Source organism: Talpa occidentalis, unplaced genomic scaffold, assembly GCF_014898055.3.
Source record: "Talpa occidentalis isolate TD23 unplaced genomic scaffold, MPIMG_talOcc4v2.1 talOcc4.13, whole genome shotgun sequence".
Taxonomy (NCBI): Eukaryota; Metazoa; Chordata; class Mammalia; order Eulipotyphla; family Talpidae; genus Talpa; species Talpa occidentalis.
In genome coordinates, this window is record NW_023601322.1 from 66,428,078 (window position 1) to 66,452,835 (window position 24,758).

At 48.0% G+C, this 24,758-nt stretch overlaps 1 protein-coding gene across 1 annotated transcript; it reads left to right on the forward strand.

The window, feature by feature from the left end:
• Positions 1-9,026: 9,026 nt before the first annotated feature.
• PCDH12 (protocadherin 12) lies at positions 9,027-24,336 on the forward strand. Its single transcript, XM_037509062.2, is given in 5 exon segments — positions 9,027-9,855; positions 9,858-12,274; positions 15,444-15,541; positions 17,807-17,958; positions 22,039-24,336. Coding segments are annotated over 5 exon segments (3,591 nt in total). The 5' UTR covers positions 9,027-9,398; the 3' UTR covers positions 22,506-24,336.
• Positions 24,337-24,758: the final 422 nt, after the last annotated feature.

Sequence of the window (24,758 nt, forward strand, 5' to 3'; positions counted from 1 at the left end):
GGGAATCTAAGAAGCAGCTCAAGAAATTCTCACAAAGTTGAAGCAGGAGATGAATTGTGACATCATGACATGACCTCATGCCAGAGGTTAAAGGATGGAAGGGTTAGAAGAACAAGCTTTAAATAAGGGTTAAGTATTTGTATGTTTTCAGTGGACCAAATAATTAGAGTCCTGTTTTTGAGGTCAGGATTGAATAAAGAGAGTTTTCCAGTAAATTTTTCAGACTCCATAAAAATAACAGACTTTTGTGGGGTTTTTTTTTTTTTTTTTTTAATTTTCTAGAGGCATGTCTTATTTATTTATTATTTGTTTGTTTGTTTTTGGTTTATACATGCACTGGGTACAGTCAGAAGCACGGGAGGGTGAGAGAATTCACCAGAGCCAGAGCAGGGAGCAGAGCAGGCAGAAGGACCGAAACACTCTGCTCAGGGGAGCAGCGGGCGGCAGGAGAGGTCTGCGCGCCATGTGGGACCCTCCTCCGGTGGCCGGGGAGCAGCCGGGGATCGAACCGGCGCCACAGAGGCCGTGGGTAGCTTCGCAACCCAGCGCTCAACCGCTGCGCCACCGGGGAGGCCCTGTGGTTTGTTTTTATGTGACTGGCTAGTCTTTCCAACTGAGTTCCCTCCATATTCCCTGAGCTCCATTGCATTAGGCATTTTACACACATTAACACACATTAACTCATTAAACACCCTACAGTTTTGTCTCCCTATTTTTATAGGTGGGGAAATTGAGGCTGTAGAGGTAAAGTGTATGACCCATGTAGAGGTAAAGTGTATGACCCATGTCATACAGTGGTGACACACAGGATTACAACTAATTCCTCGTAGTCTGACCCTCTCTTTAGACAAGAAGGTAATTAAGGTTTGTTGTGCTAGAAAAACAGAAAGAACAAAACAGTTCTGGCCTTAAGAATTAAAAGGGAAGGGGCCTCCCCAGTGGTGCAGCGGGTTGAGCACAGCGCTATGAAGCTGTCTGCAGCCTCTGCAGCTGTCCGCAGCCTCTGCAGCGTGGGTTCGATTCCCAGCCAGCCAGGGAGATTCCCACATGGCGCGGCAGACCTCTCCTGTCTCGCCTGCTGCTCCCTTCAGCAGTGCTTTTGGTCCATCTGTCTGTTCTGCTCCCCACTCTGTCTCTGGTGAATCCTCACACCTTCCTTTGCCTCTGGCCTGTACCCCAGCTATTGTATAAATAAAAAATAAATCTTAAAAAAAAAAAGAATTTAAAGGGAAATCCCTAGGAAAGTTAGGATTAGAGTTACAGCATAATGATAAGTGAGAATGAGATACAGTGTGAGAGAGACCCAATTATGTCACTCATCCCAGAGACATCGCATGATGAATATAGGGTACGAATAGCTGGGCTGTGAGTCCTAGGCCAGAGGTCAGGACTCAGAGGGCACCAGATAGAGAAGCAGGAGCCAGTCACAAAATATAGCTGGCTACTCTGGGGACTAGCAGGCCGTCCATCAGTGCTTGAACTTGTTTCCATTCACTGCTGCATCCAGTGAGTGTCCAGAAAGTTTGTTGAGCTCATCCTACCTGCCCAGTGGAGCCAGCTTCCTTTCCAATGGCCACCACTCACAAGCCCTCCTGCAGCAAGCCTTGATAAAGAGGGCCAGCAATATGGAGGCAAAAGCCCTGCCCCAACTCTGGGACAGGACCCGAAGCGGCCACCCCAGTACAGAAGTGTCACTGATTCCTGCTGATCTCTTGTTATTGTGTATTTGCTCACTATGTAGATCTTAACAGTTGTACTAGTATCCCATGGGAATCTGAAATTTTGGTTTTAAAACAGGGCATCATCCTAAAAGAACTGGGAGCTACTACAGTGAAAGCACAATTATAACTAACATCTAGAGTGCTACCCACATCCCAGGCTGATCTGAATGCATATGTAGTGAGTAAGTTAAACTCTACAGCTTACACAGTAACCCCAGAGGCTACAACATTGTGACCATCATCATCATCATCATCATCATCATCATCCCTATTGCAAGGCTCAGGAAACTCACAGAGAACTCACTTGCTACCATCACACAGATGTCAAATTTATGGAGCCAAGCTTTGAACCCAGGTAACTTGAGACCTGAGTCCACATCATTCATCCCAAAGCCATGTTTAGATAAAGTTAACACTTTGCTCTCAAAGAAAGTGGTCAGGTGTAAGCAGACATAGCCAGATTATCTGTGCGACTGGCTTCCCTGATCAATGTAGCTCAAATACCTCCTCTGGTCATCCCGGGGTTATATGAAAACAGACTCCTGAATAGGTTTGAGGAGGCTGACAGTAAAAAATGTTTTCTGTGCTTCTGATGCAAGGTAAAATTTGATTTACAATAATAGGCACAGAATGATCATGTTTATACTTGCAACCTGGCATTTTATTATTATTCCCCTGAATAACAGTGAAAAGAGTTTGTAACCCCAAGGTAACATGGCTCTGTAAGAAGGAAAGAGGGGTGACATTTAACAACAGCTGCCATCATAAATCAGCGCGTGGCTGTTTCTCAAGGAGCTGCAGGCGCAACTCCTGGCTGTCAGAAATGTATAAAGGGAAGCCCCATGAGAATTTATGTAATGATGGGAAGACTCGTTTTCCTTTCTGCAAGAACCTTTCTGAAGCAAGGCGAGAATTGGACTGATTAGATTCTATGGAAAGAAAGAAAACCAAACCAATGGTTTAGAGAAAGGGAAAATGTGGGACAACTTCAGCTACTTCCATGGCCAAAAATATTGACCTTGTAAATAGACACACTGAATTCCACCAAATAAATGAGTGACTGGATGAATAAATAAATGAATGAATGTGAGCCAGGCTTCCTCTGGGTGGTTCTTTCACTGTGAGAACAGTTCGATCCTGGAGTCACCCAAAAATGCTGAATACATAACAAGGCCAATCAACACAGTCAGCTGCTGAATATTCATGCACAGATGATGCTCACAGTCAATATGTTTGACTTTTGTGTTTACTGATAGATTTTCAAATTCACTGTGTAAACCAAAAGTCTAAAAAAAAAGGAGGAAAAAACAGAAAAGAAACTTGTGTTGTGAGCATGCACTACTTCTGGATAAGACTGGCAGGGAAAAATACTTTCACTAAAAAAGTTTCCACTGCTTATCTGAAATTCAAACTTAACTGGGCACCCTGTATTTTTATTTGCTAAATCTGGAGACCCATTTTGGGGCCTGTATCTCAGTGTCTCTGTAGAGGAGAGGGCTGAGGACAGTGGCAGGTGACATGCTCACACTTGGAAATAAGAGGAAGGAAAACCAAAGGGGAAATCAGAGAAGGCAACAGGAGAGTCTGCAGAAATCTGGAGGGAGAACCAGGTGTGCTCAGAGTATCTGCTGAAAGTGACACAGGGATGTGGAGTGTGGAGAGCAGGAGGAAGCTCGGTTATAAAGGCCTGATGGCTGTAGGCTTGGCCCTTACAAATTTGCTGGTGCTTCAAAGAAGCATTAAATCAGTGGTTCTAGGTGTGGTTGGGGTGGAGCTGGGTGTGTGTCCAAATGACCTATGGAAAGATCAGAACTGAAATCGACATGCTGGAAGTAACCACTTCCCCTCTGAGGGTTTGAAGCAGGAAGTTTCCCAAGTCTGCTGCTTGGGGGAGTCTGCTCCTTAGATTCTGCTGCTTGCTGGAGCAGAGAAGTTGCTGGGTGTACTGCACTGCTTGTTCACAGTGGTAGCAATGGCTACCTTGACCCGAATAATAAAGAATGCTTGTGCTATGGTGGATGGGATAGCAAGTTTCCTCATACGAACTGTATAAAACACTGCCATTTTTACTCCTGGGTACTCAGCCTTTTGGGAGCTATTCCACTGAGCCCACCGGTGTGACAAGTAAATCTCTCCACTTCTCTGAGTGCCATCTGATTTCTCTGGGAAATTGCCATAACAGGTTGACGAAGGATACATGTATGTACGACCCTCATCAACTCAGAACTTCCATGGCCCAATATGAAGGGGTGTGAACCCTTATCTTTGAATCACATACAGTGTTGTGAACCAATGTTACTGCAATTAAAAAAAAAGTATGTGGCCTAGTTTGGGAGTCATGTTGTAGTTACTAGAGAACAAAATAAATTATAAATATTTTCTTGCATTTTTCTTGAAAACCATGCATAGTTTACAACTCATTTGGAAGTCTTATCTTCAACCTACTTCCTATATGGCCCTGCTGTTCCCTAGCTACTCCCTTCTTCAATCTCCAGCAATTTCTTTAATCATCAGCAATTTCCCTCCTCTCAACTAGCTATTTTCCCTTTTATTGTGTAGGTCAACCAAGGCTTTCTGTCCAGCAAAAGGGCCAGATCAACTTTCCCACTCCTGTCCCAATCATCTGAAAGATATTTGAAGTGGGGAGTTGGGGAGAATGGGACTGGCGATGACAAACTGTTCTTTGGCCTGTTGGGGGGAGGGAAAAGCACGAATGTTCTTGCCCCATCTCTGGTATTTTGAAAAGCTTCTCAAATGATTCTGACACCTATCCCTTTTTGAGAACTATCACTCTTAACCAAGTCTTTTCATGTCTTGAATATTTCTGTTTGGGACTTTCTCCCTGCAATGTGCATTCCTTCTGCACTGGGCCCAGAGAGACAGATGTTGACATCTGTCATCTGTCCCAACAAAGACCACAAAAGGCTGTGCCATGAGCAGGTAACCCAGGATATCCACCCGCGTCCCCCGTCGAGATGCCTGGCCAAGTTGGCTCTAACTTCAAGATCTTCCTTTAAAAAAGAGGTGAACTGAGGTGGTCCTTCCTGAATGGTCTTGAGGGGTGGAAGCTTCCCAGCATCATCAAAGCTGCCTTGGTGGTGGCAGTGGGACATTCACGAGGCTCCCTGGGTGTGGGCAGCAAACCCAGTTGAATACTCACTGTGTGGCCGTGATCACAGCCTTCATCCCACTGGCCTGTGTGTCCCCGCAAATGTCAGAGTCCCACTTTGCTGGTCTGACCCCTCAGGTTCCTCAGGACTCCGGGCATTTTGAAAAGATCCTCTGACCCTTACTCTCCCACTTCATCTCCACCAAGGACCAAGTGGGAATGACTCCAAAGTTGATAGTAAATGAGGCATCCCAGTACCACCCTCAAAGCTGCCTTTTTTTTATTAAATTTTTTTCCCACTACCACATCACCCATGAACCCTTACCACAGTGCTCTTTCCACCCCTGTTATAACACTTCTCCCTGCTGCTCCCCTGCTGTATGCTTCAGATCTATAGTTTGCCTGCAAGTTTTGCCTTTTTTTTTTTTTGACCCTTTGTTCGGTTTCCCGAAATTTCTCCTATAAATGAAACCATCCATTTTTTTTCCTTCTGACTTATTTCATTGAGCATAATCCCTTCTAGCTCCATATATGTCACTGTGAATGGCATGAGTTTATCTTTATCTTTTTGATCACTGGGTAGTATTCCATTGTGTATATATACCACATCTTCTTGATTTAGTCATCTGTTTTGGGGCTTTTAGGTTGTAAATACTGCTGCAATAAACACAGGAGTGCAGGTTTCCTTTCGAATTAATGTTTTTGTGTCTTTGGGTAGATTTCTAGGAGTGGAATTGCTGGGTCATATAGTAATTTGAGGAACCTAGACACAGTATGCCATAGTGTTTGGACCAGTTTGCATTCCCACCAGCAGTATAAGAGGGTTCTTTTTCTCCACACCTTGCCACAAAGCTTCGCTTTTCTAAGAAATATTTTGGATTTGAGAGAGACAGTCCTCAGCTATTTCAAACCTATTTCAGACTACCTCTGTTACTTGAATACTATTTTCAAAACTTGGGGGATGAAAGCTCTCCAGAAAAAAACCTAGTGACAGCTTCAATCACCCCTAGACATGTGGCTGCTGAAGAGCAACTGACCCTACAGCCAGAAGGGAGAGAAAATTGCTAGATGGAGACCTAATTCCCAAAGGTAATCACCTCTCAAAAGTCAGGTGCCTTGTTTTCTGGCTTTGGATTCTTAAAGGGTTGTCTCAGTTTCATACATCCAAGGTGACTAACACAAACACAAACAATCAAAACCACCTCTGAAATCCACTTTCAAACTCTCATGACCCGAGTCCACCTTTTGTATCCATGGTCCCAGTGAAATTAACACACACACACACACACACACACCACAAACCACACACACCACACACAGTATGTATGTAACAGTATATGTATGAATATATGCATGTGCGTGTATGTATAGTGTCTATATGTGTGTGTATATAAGCTCATAAATTCCCTAATTCCTTCTGTGGACATTGGGCCATATTAGGTTTCCTAGGAGAAACAACTGTCATGTGTGCACAGCTACCTCCATCATGCACTTCTTTGCCCACAGGCCTGGAGCTATGGACATGCGTGATTTCAGGCACCCAACACCCTGCCTCTGTCTTTTCTCTGCCTTTGGCCACCAGATGGCATTCTGGAAACATTCTCAGCACCAGGGTTTTCTGCACCAAAGCTCCCCCGCATGTCTCATAACTGGCCTGGCTCCCTTCTCTCTGTTCCCTCCCAATCCACTTTTCATGGGCTTTCTGGAGGGCCAAGCTGTGGTTGTGGACATAAGAGCTAGCCCTCTTTACTGAGCTTCCTCGCCCCAATAGTTGGTGTGATAGTGGCACAGGACGGAGCAGGAAAAGCACTCAGGATGAGGCCCAGCATGTCGCTGTTGTTCTGTCATTATGATCAGAGCCTTTCAAGACCTGCCCAGGCTTTCAGAACAAGGTCTGAATTCTCTGTCCTCCTCCACACAGGGTCCCTGCTGGTGTTCTCGGCCCACCTCCCTCCTCTCTACTATCCACACGGACCCCCTTGCAGCGCAGTAAGGAACCAGCTTGCCTATCTCTAGTCTCTGTCCACAGTTTTCTCCACTGCCTTCTTCTTGAAAATTCCTCTATCCTGCAGGATTCAGCTGGGTACCCTTTGCGCAAAATCACCCCTGGAGATCCCCAGGCCTGAAACCAGAGCTACTCTGCTGGGCCCACTTCTTTCCTTTCCTAGAATGCAAGTGTCTTAGGGGGTCACTTTGTTTTGCTCACTGCCTTGAACATGGTAGGATAAGTAAGGCCTCACCCCGAGGCTGCCCTGATGGCTGACTGTCACCGGAGTGCAAGGAGGCTCTGGCACTTCTCTGAGCTCTGAGAAACTTAGCAGTCAGGGGCCTGGGCCCCGTGCTGTTTCCCCAAAGCCTGGCCAGCGCCTGGTCCAAGCCTGAGCTGGAGGAGCCCTGGGAAATGAGCTTTCATGATCAAGGCAGCAGAGAAAAAAGAAAAGGAGAAAATGCTAGACCATCTTTGCCATTTGCAAAGGAAGACTAAAAACCTGGGAAACAAGTGGCAGTCTCATATAGTGAGAGTTTTCTCTGCACCAGGCACCGTGCTACATGCTTAAACGCATCATCTCATTGAATTTTTGCCACAAATTTGTGAGATGGAGGACAGCGACACTCTATAAAGAAGGAAGATGAGACCCCAGAGGGCTTAAGTGACTTGTTTAGTGTCTCAGAGCTTGAGGTTCTGTCTCCAGAGCCATGTTCCAAGGCCCTGGGGATTCAGGCCCTTGGTCTGATTCAATGGGCATCAGGATGGAAGTCGGGAAATCTCCAGGAATGGAATGGGGTGAAAGAATAGCATTGTGGGAAAGGAAAATCAGAGGGAAGGGGACATGTAGATGGTTCTTGGGCCTGGGGGTTCACTCGGCCAGCCCAGTGCTAAAAGTCACAGGCCTCCATGCCAACAGGCCCTGACTTATATCCAAATGGAGCACTACTGCCCAGGGACTGAGCTACAAACACCCATCTAGGGGAAACTGGTCCTTAATTCCCTTAACTTCAAGTGCTTTACAAACCTCTGGACTTGACCTCAATGTAGGGGCTGGGAGACTGCTGGGGCAGCAAATGGAGGAGGGACATAAGAAGTAGCAAGCCACCTTGCAGACCACCCAAGCAAACTCCCACTCGTCCCCTTTCTGGGCCCCACCTCTGCAAGGAGGTGAATGGGAGGGTGGGCATACCTTGACTTACCTAGGAGGAGTGTTGGGGGCAGCATAGGAGTTATCACTCATGGGACTCCATCACAAACGGCAGTGGGGAGAGAAGAATTGCAGGAAGGGAGGGAAAAGGAGAGGAAGGAGTGGGAGAGAGAAAAATATAAAAACCTCCAAGACTCAGGAGTGGGAGGCTGGGGGATTCCCCCAGACAGGGGCTCAGACTAGACCAGATGCAGAGAACAATGGGCCTGGAGCTGGGGGAGCCAGGAGGGAAGGGAAGGGAAGTCCCGAGACCAGGTCAGAGGGAAATTCTTGCACTTCAGGAGCTGAGGCAATGGGCACCACATCGAGTCAGTGTGGGGCCGAGACTGGCACAGCACCAGCGTGAGAAACCAGGGTAGTCATAAGGTAGGATGAGCAGAGAGGCTCACAATACCCACCTCACAATATCATTGCCAGGCCCAGCCCTTTGTGCATCATTTCATTCCAACCTCTCAATTTCCTGTAGAGAGCTGTTAGTCCCTTCCTGCTCTAAAGATGTGGGGACGGAGGCTCAGAGAGGCTGGGTGATTTGTCCCACGTGACCCAGCTTTGCAGAGTCAGGATTAGAACCCAAGCGGTTTTGACTTTGTGCTCGCTTTATCACAGCTCCTTCCCAGTGAGACAAAAATGGGTGAACCAAGACCGAAGGCAAGCAAGTATGGGGAAAAGACAGGAACAGGCAAGGAATAGTGGGGGAAATAATGGCAAAGAGAACTGAGGGAAGGAAGAGAGTCAGGGAGCATGACCTGCCCAGGACAGATCCCAGCCTCAGTGTGGCCAGGCAGGGTTCTCTGCTCACTTGGCCACACAGGGCCTCCCTTTCCCTCAGCGGCTGCCTTGCCGTGTGGACAGCACCTTCCCATCAGGCTGCCCCGGAGCCCTGGCGCATCCTCCTCAGCACAGGCCACTCCGCTTCACAGGAAATGCTCTTCCTCTAATTGGCATTGAAACTCACAGCCCTCCCTTTTCCTGTAGGTGGGGTTTCCATAGGAAAAAGCTGCTTCTCTGTTTCCCCAGCCCAGCAACTGTTTGGAAGTCAGATCCCCACATCCTGCTCTACTGGATCAAGTCCCCCCTTGACCGGCTCTTGTACATCATTTGCCGAAGTGAGCCAGTGGGTTCCCCTTTGCAGGATCTCCCCCGGCAATTTCCCTTCACCCGCGCTTGGATCTCTCAGATCTCTTCAGATGAAGATGGCCTTGCCTGGGAATCCTGCTAGTACCATCATTATCTAACCATGGGACAGGGCTGTGCCCACAGGTCTGGGGGCAGGAGAACGGGGTTAATCAACGCCCCCCAGAAACACTGGAGGACTTGCCCAGCCTTTGAAGAACTCTAGCAGTTTCTGAATCTAGCTCACTGGCGGTAAGCATGATGCAATTTCTGCCACTTTTGCTGGGATTCTGGGGGCCAGGTGGCTACTTGTTGCTTTCAGGAGACTGCCAGGAGGTGGCCACCCTCACTGTGAAATACCAAGTGTCAGAGGAAGTGCCGTCTGGCACAGTGATAGGGAACCTGTCCCGGGAACTGGGCCGGGAGGGGAGGCGTGGGCAAGTGGGGGCTGCCTTTCAGGTTTTGCAGCTGCCACAGGCACTCCCCATCCAGGTGGACTTTGAGGATGGCCTGCTCAGCACAGGGAGGCGACTAGACCGAGAGCAACTCTGCCGGCAGCGGGACCCCTGCCTGGTTTCCTTTGATGTGCTTGCTACAGGGGATCTGGCTCTGATCCATGTGGAGATCCAGGTGCTAGACATCAATGACCACCAGCCTCAGTTTCCCAAAAGTGAGCAGGAGCTAGAAATCTCTGAGAGTGCCTCTCTGCACACCAGGATCCCCTGGACAGAGCCCTTGACCCAGACACGGGTTCTAACAGCCTGCATTCCTACACCCTGTCTCCCAGCGAGCACTTTGCCCTAGATGTCATTGTGGGGCCTGATGAGACCAAACATGCAGAGCTTGTGGTGGTGAAGGAGCTGGACAGGGAAATCCACTCATTTTTTGATCTGGTGCTAACAGCCTATGACAGTGGGAACCCCCCCAAGTCAGGCACCAGCTTGGTCAAGGTCAACGTCTTAGATTCCAATGACAATAGCCCTGTGTTTGCTGAGAGTTCACTGGCACTAGAAATTCAAGAAGACGCTGCCCCTGGTACTCTCCTCATAAACTTGACTGCTACGGACCCTGACGAAGGCCCCAATGGGGAGGTGGAGTTCTTCCTCAGTAAACATGTGCCTCCAGAAGTACTGGACACCTTCAGTATTGATGCCAAGACAGGCCAGATGATTCTGCTTCAATCCCTAGATTATGAAAAGAATCCTGCTTATGAGGTAGATGTCCAGGCAAGGGACCTAGGTCCCAACCCCATCCCAGCCCATTGCAAAGTTCTCATCAAGGTTCTGGATGTCAATGACAATGCCCCAAGCATCCACATCACCTGGGCCTCCCAGCCATCACTGGTGTCAGAAGGTCTTCCCAAAGACAGTTTCATTGCTCTCATCATGGCAAATGACTTGGACTCAGGAAACAACGGGCTGGTTCACTGCTGGCTGAGCCAAGAGCTGGGCCACTTCAGGCTGAAAAGGACCAATGGCAACACATATATGCTGCTAACCAATGCCACACTGGACAGGGAGCAGTGGCCTAAATATACCCTCACCCTGTTGGCTCAAGACCAAGGACCCCAGCCCTTATCAGCCATGAAACAGCTCAGCATTCAGATCAGCGATGTGAATGACAATGCACCTGTATTTGAGAAGAGCAGGTATGAGGTCTCTACTCGAGAAAACAACCTACCCTCTCTTCACCTCATTACCATCAAGGCTCATGATGCTGATTTGGGCATTAATGGAAAAATCTCTTACTGTATCCAGGACTCCCCAGTTTCTCACTTGGTGGCTATTAACTCAGACACAGGTGAGGTGACTGCTCAGAGGTCACTAGACTATGAACAGTTGACTGGCTTCGAGTTCCGGGTGATTGCAGAGGACAAGGGGCAGCCCCAGCTCGTGTCCAGTGTCTCTGTACAGGTCAGTCTCCTGGATGCCAATGATAATGCCCCAGAGGTGATTCATCCCATACTCAGTGATGGAAAAGCCAGCCTCTCAGTGCTTGTAAATGCCTCCACAGGCCACCTTCTGGTGCCCATTGAGACTCCTAATGGCTTGGGTCTAGTAGGCACAGACTCATCACCACTGGCCACCCACAGCTCCCGGCCATTCCTTTTATCAACCATTGTAGCAAGAGATGCAGACTCAGGGGCAAATGGAGAGGTTCTCTACAGCATTCGGAGTGGGAACGAGGCCCATCTCTTTGTCCTCAACCCTTACCTGGGCCAGTTGTTCATCAACATCACCAATGCCAGTAGCCTTATTGGGAGTGAGTGGGAGCTGGAAATAGTGGCGGAAGACCGTGGCAGCCCCTCCTTGCAGACCCGAGCCCTGCTGAGGGTCTTGTTTGTCAGCAGCGTGGACCACCTGAGGGACTCAGCTCATGAGCCCGGGGTCCTGAGCACATCAGTGCTGACGGTGATTTGCCTGATCGTGCTGCTGGCCATCTTCGGGTTGATCTCAGCTCTGATCGTGTCCATCTGCCGGACAGAAAAGAAGGACAAGGCCTACAATTGTCGGGAGGCTGAGTCCACCTACCGCCACCAGCCCAAGCGGCCTCAAAAACACATTCAGAAAGCAGACATTCATCTCGTGCCTGTGCTCAGGGGCCAGGCGGATGAGCCGAGCAGAGGCGGAGAGTCCCACAAGGACACAGGCAAGGAGGCGATGATGGAAGCAGGCTGGGATCCCTGCCTGCAGGCCCCCTTTCACCTCACACCCACTCTATACCGAACCCTGAGGAACCAAGGCAACCAGGGAGCCCTCACTGAGAGCCGAGAGGTGCTGCCTGACACGGTCAACCTCCTTTTCAATCATCCCAGGCAGAGGAATGCCTCCCGGGAGAACCTGAGCCTTCCTGAGCTTCAGCCTGCTACAGGCCAGTCACGCCTGAAGCCTGTGAAGGTTGCGAGCAGTCCCACAGGGAGGTTGTCTAGAGACCCAAGCAGCGAGGAAGCCCCACTGAGCCCACCTGCCTCCTCTGCAACCCTGAGGCGGCAGCGGAATCTCAATGGCAAAGTGACCTCTGAGGCAGAGACGGGTCCCCATCAGATTCTGCGAAGCCTGGTCCGGTTGTCTGTGGCTGCCTTTGCAGAACGGAACCCAGTGGAGGAGCTCACTGTGGATTCTCCGCCTGTTCAGGTATATTGGGTGTGGGTGACTCTGGTCATCTCTGCACCACCACCACCAACAACCATCAGACACTCCATTACCCTAACATTCCTCACTTTCACTTCTTAGGCTGACCAAGAATTTAACGGTGGGTACCAGTGGTTCAGGGCATAGCTCTGGGGTCAACAGTATTTGTGTGTGAGCCTGTGCAAATTATTCACTGACTCTGAGTCTTAGTGTCTCTATCTGTAAAATAATAACAGTAAGAGCACCTGCCTTGAAGAGCTGTTCTGAGGATCGATCAGTTAACTCCTCTAACGCACTTACTCAGGGTGCCTTGCACGAGCAGACACACAGCAGCGGTAGTGATAAAGAGAACAAATTTTGGAACCAGGGAAGTTACACAGCTTCTCTGTTGAAGATGTCCATGTTAACAGCAACTGTCTTGTAAGCTTGCCTGGAGATAAACTGAGTGCACATAAAGCTTCCAGACAGTATCTGGCACTTAGCACTCAGCAAATAATTACAATTACTTCTACAAATCTCTTCTCCATCTCCACCTGCCCTCTACTCATCTGGGCAACTTCTTCATGAAGCTAGGTGGCATGGGCATCATTACCCTTGGATCAGGGCTGCATTTGACTTGCCTAAGAACCCAGAGCTTGCCAGCTGGGCCTGTGTGATGGGCAGTTAAAACAACCTTGGAACTGGGAGTTTGTTAGATCCAGATCCAGATTTCAGCACAGCTGCTTAGAAATTGGGGGACAGGGGGCAAGTCCTTTAACATCTGAGTTTCATTTTCTTATCTATAAAATGGGGATTATGATGCCAAACTTACCACGTCTGTCTCCCAGGGGGTGCGGATCAAACAGGATGATGAATGATAAAGTGTCTAGTGACCCTGGGTTTACTAGACACAGATGGGAAATCTTTTTCAGGGATGGTATCTGATATGCTCACATGCTCCTCTGAGCCCCAGATAATTTTCCCTGTACCAGGTTGTCCACCCAAGGCACACGTCTGTTTGGGTAGGCCATCAGCTCTGATTTCCTGTGGAGCAAGGCCACTGTTTCCTTTCCCCCACACCTCTCCAGGAAGCCACCTGGAGAGGGCCCAGCTGCTGCCTTGGGAATCTAGTCCTGAGCTTGATGCAGCCCTAGAAATTTCCCAGAGCCATTCATTCAGTCATTCATTCATCAAATGCTTACTAAATGAGCTCTTTGTGTCAAACACATGCTGGTGGCTGGTGAACAGAGACAGCAGAGAACAGGCACAGTAGGTGACCCCACTAGGGTGCTCATTCGGAATCATCTTGAGGCTAAGAGGCAGACTGCCTAATGCTCATGATTTTCTAACAGCATAGTGTTATGGTGGAGGGAGGTCCAGGTTCAAATTCTAACACTACCACTAATTGTTGTGTGGCCTCTGTGAACCTCATCTGTAAAATGGGTGTAATGGTAACTCTCTCTTTGTGTTAGTGTAAGAACTAAATGAGATTATATAACTAAGTGATACATAATTATAGTTATTAAGTGCTTTTCATAAGATCTATTGATAAATGTTTTATACACTTTCATTTTGCTTCATAACTGCAATCATCATATGGCCTAGACCTCATTATTACTGCCTTTTTCATTGCTGAGGAAACTGAGGTTCGGAATGTTTATGAATTCCTCAAGGTCAAACAGATGGAAACTAGAGCAGGGTCAGATTTAGAATCTGAAACCAAGCCTGACTGACTCCAGAGTCTGGGATTTAACTATGAAATGATCCCAAATGACAGTGCTCAGCTCAGGGGTTTGCATTTAGCAGTATCCCCTTCATTGGGGAAAAGGGTGACAAGTGCCTTAGGAGGGCTTCTGGGCCTGAGCTGGAGGGGTTAGATGTGCCCTGAGGCTGACAATGGGACCCTGACCCTCCCAAGTCTTAGTGAAATCCCAGTCCTGGTCATTTCCTTGTTCAACTTGCCTGAGGTTGTCACTTTTTGTCTTAAGCTGCCCAGAGAGGTGGAGTGGGTCTCCTTAGGGAGGGCAGGGATGGGCCCAGGAGGCAGAGGCAGTGCTTCTAGGAGTAAAAACCCAAACTGAAGTAATCTGGAGTTTGAATTAACTTTCAAATCATGCAATTAATCCTACCAACCCTTTCAAGAAGGTTGGCAGGTATTTCTAGTTCCACCTTAGAGATGAGGAAACTAAATTCTGAGTATGTCTAAAAACCTGCCTGGAATTATACAAGCTAGAAATGACCTTGAACTAGAACTCAGCCTCCCAAGACTTACTCTTCACCCCCAGGAGGCCCTGCTGCATCGAATGGCAACATGTCATCCAGCCTCTGTCCCCATTATCTAGCCTTCTGAAATGTCACCATCTCCTCTGGCCTTTTAGCTAAGAGACTTCTGTCAGAAACTCTCTTCACCCTTCGCCCAGTCCTGACCCCCTCTACTTGCCAAACTCCAGTGGAAGCTTTGGATCTTAGAAGAGGTGTCTGGCATGTTATATGAACTCAACAGACAAATGTTGACATAAATAAACTTCCCCTGTTCCTCCCTCATTCCCCCCTTCTTTGAGTGAGGGGCCCTCCTCTGTCCCACAGACCCCTCCTTCCCAACCCCATGCAATTCCTGGTAGGAACCCTGTGCCCTGTCTTCTTGTGAGCTCCCTGAGGGCAGTGGCTCAGTCATGTTCTCATTCGCATTCTCCTTGACTGAATGAATGGATGAATAAGTGAATGATTAGATGATACCATTTTGTCTTCTCTACGAAATTGTCTTACATTTGACCTACAAAAATTGGCTGAGTTTTAGAATACTGTGGAAGGGGAGGAAATAACCCTTTAAGATAATTTTTATCAAAGCAATAATGAATTTATGGTCAGGAAATGCCTTTTTCACCCCCATCCCACAGATTCCACCAGAAGCAGGTCACTTGGGGGGCTGAGAGTGAGGGTATGGGCACACAAGGTCTCCCTTCTCTCCCTTTAGGCACCCAGGTACTTTGGTGACACGGCCATGCGGGGAACCTGCCTGCACAGGTCCCCAGCTGCCACCGCTACCTTTCACCATCCCCCATCTGATCACACAAACATCTGAAGCCAGAGGAAAGACTATAAAAAGAAAGCGCCGGCATTGAGGGAAACATCCGGCGAGGAAGTGTGCTGGGTCGGAATTGTGTGGAGTCAACAGATTTTTCCTGTCTTGTAGCAAATCTCCCAGCTGCTGTCCTTGCTGCATCAGGGCCAATTCCAGCCCAAACCAAACCACCGGGGAAATAAGTACTCAGCCAAGCCCGGCGGCGGCAGGTAAGCAGCACGTAGCTCCCACAGGCTTCTCAACACCCTCCCTCCCCCCACTGGCTGCCCTCAGCCCTGCAACCTCTATCATGTGAGAAGAGGAAGACATCCCAGAAGCTGGTCCCCAGAGGGTACAGTAGACAGTGTCTATCTCCCCACCCCAAGCAGTTTGGTCTTAGAGCAACTGTATTTATAGTATTTACAGGACCCGAAATTACTAAGGAAATGTCTTCATCCCCGCCCCTGCCCCAGGTTCTATCTGTTCCCTGACTGCAGGGGTACTGGGTTATGGACTTTAAGTCTGTAATTTTCAGCTTTCTTTCTCTTGACTCTTAAACAGAATATGAAAGCTCTTGGCTAAGGACAGAAGTAGGGGGCGGGGGAGTATTCTTTCGGGCTATCCCAGAATTAAAGAGACCTTAAAAGGACATCTAACCTAACTCCTCCTTATTACAGATGGAGAAACTGAGGCTCTAAGTAGTGTGATCCACACCAGCTATGTAAACTTGAGCAAGTCAGATAATCCCTTGAGGCCTTGTTTCTCACCTGTAAAATGAAGGTCACCACACTTGCACATAGAGGTGGGGTAAAGATTTGATGTATTGTATGTCCTAAACCCATAGTCCAGCGCCTGGCACACAACATCACAGGTACACAACTAAGTTCTTTCCTCTTAAAGTGACTTTGCTCAGGGCCTCCCCGGTGGTGCAGTGGGTTGAGCGCAGTGCTGTGAAGCTGTCCACAGCCTCTGCAGCACTGAACCCTGCAGGCCAGGGAGATTTCCACATGGCGTGGCAGACCTCTCCTGTTGTGCCCGCTGCACCCCTCAGCAGTGTATTTCAGTTGTCTGCCTGTTCTGCTCCCTGCTTTGTCTCTGGTGAATCCCTCTCCCCCTCCCACACCTCTGGCCTGTACCCCAACCCTTGTATAAAAAATAAATAAATCTTTTAAAAAAAAAGTGACTTTGCTCAAGGTCACACAGCCAGTGAGTAACAAAACTGGTCTGATAGGAAGTTTATGCACCTTGTACAGCATGAGGCCTGACTCAGAGGAACTGTTCCATCAATGTTAGTTGTTATTATTATTTGCAAACTTGCCACCTCCCCATTGGCCCCTTCAGAGAAGCAGAAATGGCCATAGAAAAAGAGCAGAAAGGACCCCCAGGTCCACAAGTTTCTCAGGGAGCCTTCAGACCTTCTGGAATAAGGAGCTAAGCCTCTGTCCCCAAGCTAAAATGTCTCAGGAATCCACCTCTCCAGAAGACAGGGAGGGTGAAGGATGGTAACAGGGTGGTAAGTTCTGAGCAGCTTTTGGATACCTCACCTCAGCTATGTCCTCTAGAGACCTGCTCTTCTGTTCTGGCAGTTGGCCTCAAATAGGGAGAAGAAAATATTTGGTTACTCATTCCACAAAGTTTTTAATCACCAACTACGTGCCAGGTCCTGTTCTGAGCACTGGTGGGAGAACAGGGACTGAAACACAAAAAACCCCGCCCTCACTAGAGTTCAAACTTGGAGGGAGGGAGGGAGGGAAAGAAAGAGAGAAAGGTGGGCCTCCCTGGTGGCGCAAAGGGTTAAGCACAGTACTGTGCAGCTATCCACAGCCTCTGCAGCATGAGTTAGATCTGGCCAGGGAGCTTCCCACATGGTGCAGTAGATGTCTCCTGTCTCCCCCGCTGCAGCAGTGTATTTCAGTCAGTCTGCCTGTTCTGTTCCCCACTGGGTCTCTGGTGAATCCTCTCACCGTGCCCCCCCTCCCCCTGTACCTCTCTCCTGTACCTCAGTTGTTGTATGCATAAATAAATAAATCTTAAAAAAAAAAAAAAAGAAAGAAAGAGGGAGACAGAAGGAGCAGAAGGGAGAGGTGAGTGGATGGATGGCTAGTGGAAGGAGGGAAGAATTACAGTTTACTAACCTCCTACTCTGTGCCAGGCAATGTGAAAGAATGGGAGGGAAATGGTGAATAATTATACCAAGGCACTCACAATGTACCAGGCAGCACAAATGAAATCCTTTACACACAAGGTCTCATTTTACCATGTGGTGGGTGTTGTTTATTTACCCCCATTTTACAGATGAGGAAACATGACTCAGAGTAGGCAGGAGGGCTAGGATCAGGAACCCAGTTTGGTCTGACTCTGAAGGCAGGGTTGTGTATACAGCTCCCTATATGGATGAACGAATGTGAAAAGAATAAAAGGATGTTTGTGAACAGGAATGAATGCATCCATGGGTGAATTTGCTCACATGCTGACAGTGTTGGCTTCCTTCACAGGAGTACAAACCCAGACGCAGAGGGCCCAGGTGCCAGGGCTGGTGGCCAAGCAGAACCTGACCAGGAAGAAGGATCTTTGGACTCTGAAGAGGATCTCTCCGTGAAGCAGCTGCTAGAAGAAGAACTGTCAAGCCTGCTGGACCCCCATACAGGTAAGGACTTCCTAGGGTCACCCCAAACCTGTTTCTCCCCCCACAGTCCCCTCTTGTACCCAGGCTTCAAAGTCCTGCTCAGATCTACCACATGGAAACACAGCATTCTATTTCTGGGGAGGACTCTCAGAAACATTTTATTTCCCCTAAAGCCTTTGTTTGTTTAAAGACCAGATTCTACTTCGATTGTTAATTTTAAAACATCATCATAAAAATAGTGAATAATTACTGAGTTCTTTTTTTTTTTTTTTAGTAATTTTTTTTTTTAATAGAGGCATGTTTATTTATTTGTTTGTTTGTTTGTTTTGTTTATACATGCACTGGGTACAGTCAGAAGCACGGGAGGGTGAGAGAATTCACCAGAGCCAGAGCGGGGAGCAGAGCAGGCAGAAGGACCGAAGTACACTGCTGAGGGGTGCAGCGGGCGGCAGGAGAGGTCTGCGCGCCATGTGGGACCCTCCTCTGGTGGCCGGGGAGCAGCCGGGGATAGAACCAGCGCCGCAGGGGCTGCGGGCAGCTTCGCAACCCAGCACTCAACCGCTGCGCCACCGGGGAGGCCCCATTACTGAGTTCTTGGTGTTTGCCAAGTACCCTGTAAGCATCTTATACACATCATTGCATTTTAGCCTCCACACAGACCTTCGAGGTAGATATTAACAGCTCCAATTTAGGGGCCTCCCTGGTGGGGCAAGGGGTTAAGTCTCAGCACTATGAAGCTATCAGCACCCACTGCAGCATGAGTTTGATCCCTGGCCAGGCTGCTGACCCACATGGTCGGTGTTGTCTCCTGTCTTACCCACTGCTTCCCTCAGCAGTGTATTTCAGTCAATCTATCTGTTCTCCTCCCCACTCTGTCTCTGGTGAATCCTCTCACACCCCTGCACCTCTGGCCTACACCCTAGTTCTTGTGTGCATAAATAAAATAAAAAAATACATCTTTAAAAAAAATCTCCAATTTAGAGATAAGCTAGGGAGGTAACTGGACTGCATGGAGTCACCTAGGTTCACAGAGCTCATCAGCAATTGAGAGGGGTCAGCCAGTCCCGTCATCAGGATACCTCCCCTCACTTTCTAACCCAATCATTTCCATTTCTTAGGTGTGTTAAATACCCTTTAACCCTAAGAACTGAAGCCATTCTTTAATGTGCTAACATTTCCAATTGAAACCGAGAATTTTCTAAAGAAACAATTAGTTTGGACAATAAACTGTATAACATGAATTTTAATTCAAGAACCTGCTAGTGCCCCCTCCCTGTGGTGGAGACTGGTCAGCCTCCTTCAGGTGACTCACCTTATACACGACCATCCCTATTTTTTTTTTTTTTTCCGTTTCTGTAGCCAACAGTTTCTTTCTCATCCAAGCATATTCTGTGTGCTTCATCTGGCACAAACATGCCGAAGGCATGGGAAGCACTTCCCTTTCCTTAAAAAATACATGTAACATTTATTGAGCGCTTTCTATATGCCTCATGAGGATATCTTATGATAGGGCCTATTCGTTATCCCCATTTCATAAAGGAAAAGTCTAAGGGTCAGAGGGGTTTAGTAATTTTCCCAAGATTGTGCAGCCAATGGTTATTAACACAGGCAGCGTAGCTCTAAATTAAAATAAAGTAAAATTAAATCTAATTAAAACTAAGTAAAATGAAAAATTCAGTTACTCAGCCATGCCATGCACATTTCAAGTGCTAAATAGCCACATGTGGTTAGTGGACATACTATGGACATCACCATATAGAAAGTTTTATAGGATACCATTGTCTAGAATGTAGAGCTGTGAGGCCATTACAGTGGCCACAGAGAAAAAGGCTAGTCTGAATTGAGGTGTGCTGTAAGTATAAAATACACTCCAGATTGGAAGACTTAGTGTGAAAAAAGAATGTACAATATCTTATAAGTAACTTAAAAAATTTCAGTTACATGATAAACATGATGACATTAGGCATAAAAAATTTATAAATCAATTTCACCTTTTTACTTTTTCAATATGTCTACTAGAAAATTGAAAATGACCTCTGTGGCCATTATATCTCTGTAACCAGCTCTGACCAGAACCTGTGAGTTCAGTTCCTACATGGTTTCCTTCCCCACAGCATAAAGGGTCTGGGGGCTGCTCAAGTTAGGGAACAAAGAGAGGAGTAGGGATAAAAGCATCTACTACTTGCAGGACTGGCCAGCCTGAGACTGGGATCCTGGCCGCATCAGAAAAAAGCTCCACCTAAGGGTGTGATGATGACAATATTTCACTGGCTGCATGAGCTCACTGAATTCAACCTGACACAATGAGTGCTACCACTTCTCTACTTTCTGAGAGGAAAAGGAGGCACAGAGAAGTTAAGCAATTTTCCCCAAGGTCACACTGCCCCTAAGTGGCAAAGCAGGGAAATCAAACCCAGGTTGGCCCAGTGCCCCACCTTCTGCTGAGTGACTTCACCATGGCCTTCCAGTCCTTCTCATACATCCTGGTGGTTTACTTATTCCAAGCTTCACCCCTTCTGAAGCTATCTGACCTTCATGCAAGGAAAGGCCTGATTCTGTAACACCAAAAGAGTTCAACCTTATTACCTCAGAGTCTCAGGGAACCTTAAGGTTTACATTTCCCAAGTTTCCAGGGTTAATACTTATGTTCATTCAATAAATGTTCACTAAGTCCCAGGCTGGACCCCAGTATCCAGCTGCGAAGCGGATACTGCAAGCCTGCAAGCCTGACACTGTCAAGGCAAGGCGAGGGCTCATTTATCAATATAAACAACCATTAGCTGTATTTTGGAATAACTTTTACAAATTACAGAAGTAATATTTGGTTAATATAGAAAAATGTAGATAAACAAAAGGAAAATAAATCACCTTTTCCCGGGGTAATTTCAGTTAACACGTTGACATACAGCTTCCTAGTCTCTATGCACAGATTTTAAAGTAGTTCACCTTAGGCAAACATTAAATAAACGTTGAAGTATGTATTGTGCCCCCCCTTTTTTTCCAAAGACTCAGTTTCTTAACCACAAGAATTACACTTTCCTCTGGTTTAGCCTCCTACCATCAGATGTGGACTAGTTTTTTGAGGTAGGATTTTCTTTTGAAGAGCTGGGGAAAGAAGCAGTGTGAGGTGGCCCTGGCGGACTGGGGGTAAGATTTTCACTGCCCCACCAGCTCCTTTCCAGCCTGATGTCAGGACTGTGATTCCCGCAGCTTGAGAGGTAAAGGTTGAGGTGTTCCAGACATGAAACTAGAGAGTAATGCTGAGGAGTTGAGGTGCAGGGCCAGGGGGTAATGGCTGAAGAGCTCAGGGTGCCTCAGGGTAAAGGTTGAAGAGTTGAGGGCACAGGGCCAGGGGTTAAAGGTTGAGGAGACGAGGACGTAGGGCCAGGTTGTGACAGCACAAACCTTAGCAGGCCTGGGAATTCCAGAGGCCATAGGTGGGCACTAGGAGCACCCAGAGAGGATAGGTCAGCTTTTGAGAGCATGTAGGGTGGTACAGCCACAGGGGGCTTCCCTATGATGGCCTTAACTCCATTCTCTGGTTTCCTCATCCATAAAATTGGATGATATTCAACTCCAAAGGTTTGCATAGAGGTTAAATGAGATAATTATTTAATGGCTTGACACAGAAGTGCTTCATTAGTGGTAACTATTATCCTGAACACCAACAGAAGGCAGCACCAAGCTAGGAACTGCAGCCTTGGCTAAGAAAAAGGATTTCCATCCCCACCCTCTCAGCTAGTGGTGCCCTGATGCACCCCATCAGGGCCTTACAGAAATGGGTGGAAGACCCGAAGACATGAAATAGCTCATAGACTGGGAGAGTCTTTAGAAACAAGGCAATTTCATTCTAAGCCACTTTCTAATTTCTCCTCCTGCGTCCTTTCCACTCAGCTCTCCTGTGAACTTGGGTCCTGCCTTCCTGCTCATGAGCTTCCCTGTCAGGGCCTCTTCCTTCCCGTTCCCCCTCCAACCACCCATCTTTCCCTCCCCCACTTCCCTTCCCTCCTTTGTCCCATGCCTTTGCCCTGCCCACACCCCACCCTGTCCCGCCTGGCCCTTCCTGGGCCAGGCCTCACTGTATCTCCTCTTCCCCTACAGGTTTGGCCCTGGACCGACTGAGCACCCCCGACCCAGCCTGGATGGCAAGGCTTTCTTTACCCCTGGCCACCAACTACCGTGACAACTTATTCTCTGCTGACGCTGCAGCCTCAGAGGAGCCTAGAACCTTCCAGACATTCGGCAAGGGGACTGGACCAGAGTTGAGCCCGACGGGCACACGACTGGCCAGCACCTTCGTCTCGGAGATGAGCTCACTGCTGGAGATGCTGCTGGAGCAGCGCCCCAGCGTGCCCGTAGAGGCCGCCTCTGAGGTGCTGCGACGCCTCTCTGTTTGCGGGAGAACCCTCAGCCTAAACCTGGCCACCAGTGGGGCCTCAGGCGCAGAAGTCCAGGGGGGAGCAGGTGAGAAGGGGATTGAGAGTAGGTCCTACAGCAACAGCAGCAGCAAGGGCCTGTGGATCCAGGAACCAGGAGCTCTGGCAGATGTTATGGAGCCCAGACCCTGAACATCCTGGGACATGAACTGGCTTCTAAAATCCTTGAACTCACTGGCCAGAGGTGACCCAAGAAATTTGGGGTGATCATGTTGCCCCACAGAGGGTGGCAGGGGTCCAGGACTAACAACTGGCTGAGCAAAGCAGCCAGCCCTGGGCTGTCTCTGCCTGTGAACTTTTTGGAAAACGAAGTGTCTGTGGCTAAGATTAAGTGTTTGCTGGCAAAACACACATGAAGGGTGAAGCGTCAGTCCTCTGGCGGAATTATGCCAAGGAATGTCACAAGCAGGGAAGGATGGTTTATTGCATTCTGGAGGATGGGGGCTGGATTCTGGAGTACCAGGAAAAGCTCACTGACTTACTAATAAAGGAAAAGCTGTAGTTTGTTCTCCTGTTTGCACCTGTTAAGGGGGAGGAAGGAAGAACAACAGAGAGGGTTGTCATTCCATCTCCAACAAGACCTTGCCAGGTCTGAACAGGAGTCAGGCAAGTTGGAGTGTTGCTAGGTATGCAGTAATGGACACACATGCCCTTGACCCCACACGTCTACTGCTGCATTCTCTAATACTCTAACACTCAACTGGAAAATTAGGGCTAGGAAAAGAATGACTGTTTAGAGTGCATTTACACCAGCCAGGCACTGGGTTTTACAATAGGATTTAATTTCCCAACAACACTGGGAAGGAGGTGTAATTATCCCCATTTCACAGACAAGGACATGAGGCTTGAAAAGGCTGAGTGTCTTGCCCAAAGATCAAGTAGAGAGTAGAAACAGAGGCAGCACTTGGAGCCAGCCTTGTCTAATACCAGAACCCATGCTTTTGACCTTGACACTAAGCTGCCTGGCAAGGCAAAGCAAGGCAAAATCCCCGTAGGTGAACTTTTGCCAGTAGTAGACTTGCCTGACCTCCTCTCAAAAAACAATATTTAAAAGAATACTTCCAAAGCCTGTCAGGCCTGTGTGGCTCTGCACATCTAAGAACAAAAGGCACATGGATTTGACCTAATGCAGGCCTGGGCTTCTGCAGGCTCCTGTCCTTCCCCACAAGCAGTCCTCCAGGGACAGAAGTCCTCTTTGTAGACCCACTGTTTGTGAGTAAAACTTTCTCTGTCACAACAGGTTCAGGCCTGTGAATTCAATCCAAGAGGACAGTGCGTGAACTGAGTCTATGAAATCGACACTGACAGCATCAAACCTTCCAGGGGAGAAAAGAGTGAGAGACAGCAAATACTTTCCCAATGCTCAGATTTATACTAATTTTCCTGGAAAATTCCAAGCTGTAATTCAGCTAGCTTCTCAATAGTTTGGGGTTCTGGATTCCTCTCTGTGCTCTTCTTTTTGTCCTTTTTTGGAGCTCAGCACTCATGTTCACTATCCACAGAAATGGGCTAATCATACTCCCTACCAGGGATCGTGAAAGCCATATTAACTTGGAATGCAGTGTGGCATCGTTAGTCCGTTATTTCACCTTACAGATGAGGAAAATAAGGCCCCCCAAAGTTAAGAGCTTTAGGGGCAGAGTCCCTAGGCCTCTGATTGTCTCACTCCAGGCAAGAGTGATCCCCTTATGAGATCTCTGATTTTCACACTACAGGGTGCCCAAGTCAGAGAGGCCAGGTGCTGGCACAAAGCGATGCTTGAACCATACTTGAATGGATGGATGAATAAATGAATGAATGATGCATGGGGAAATAAATGCTTCAGAGCTCCCTTTTATTTATATTGGAGCTCCAGGTAAGACTTCATTAGAAAAATAAATGGTTCCATTATGTGAAAGCAAAGTCTGAAAACCACAGCACAAGAGCCAAAAGTGCTGATTCCCCGATTACTTGTGGCTTCATATGCAGAGTAGAGGGGGGCATGGAGGATGGGGAGAAGTGTGTAAGCTGGGGAGTGGGGGGTGACCTAAGGGACCGGGAACCACGGCTGGCTGCACTGGCTCACCCATCACTCTAGTTCAAACATCCGACAGCTGTCATTCCGGGTAAACTGTATATAGGTATTGTGCTAGGCAGTAGACACAACGTTCTCGTCATTCTCAAAGGAACACATGACCTATGAAAGGTTATGCTGCACAGCTCTAAGTCCCTATCTAAACCTCCACAGACGTGAGCAATTTGAGTCATAAGGAGGCTGAATATTTTATAGCCAAGCAATTGGTAAGACAGAAAGAGCTGACAACTTGCCCAAAGCCACATGGCAGGTTTGTGGCAGGGCTGGGATCTGAATCTGGGAGTTAGTATGAGGTTCTTTCTAATATATCA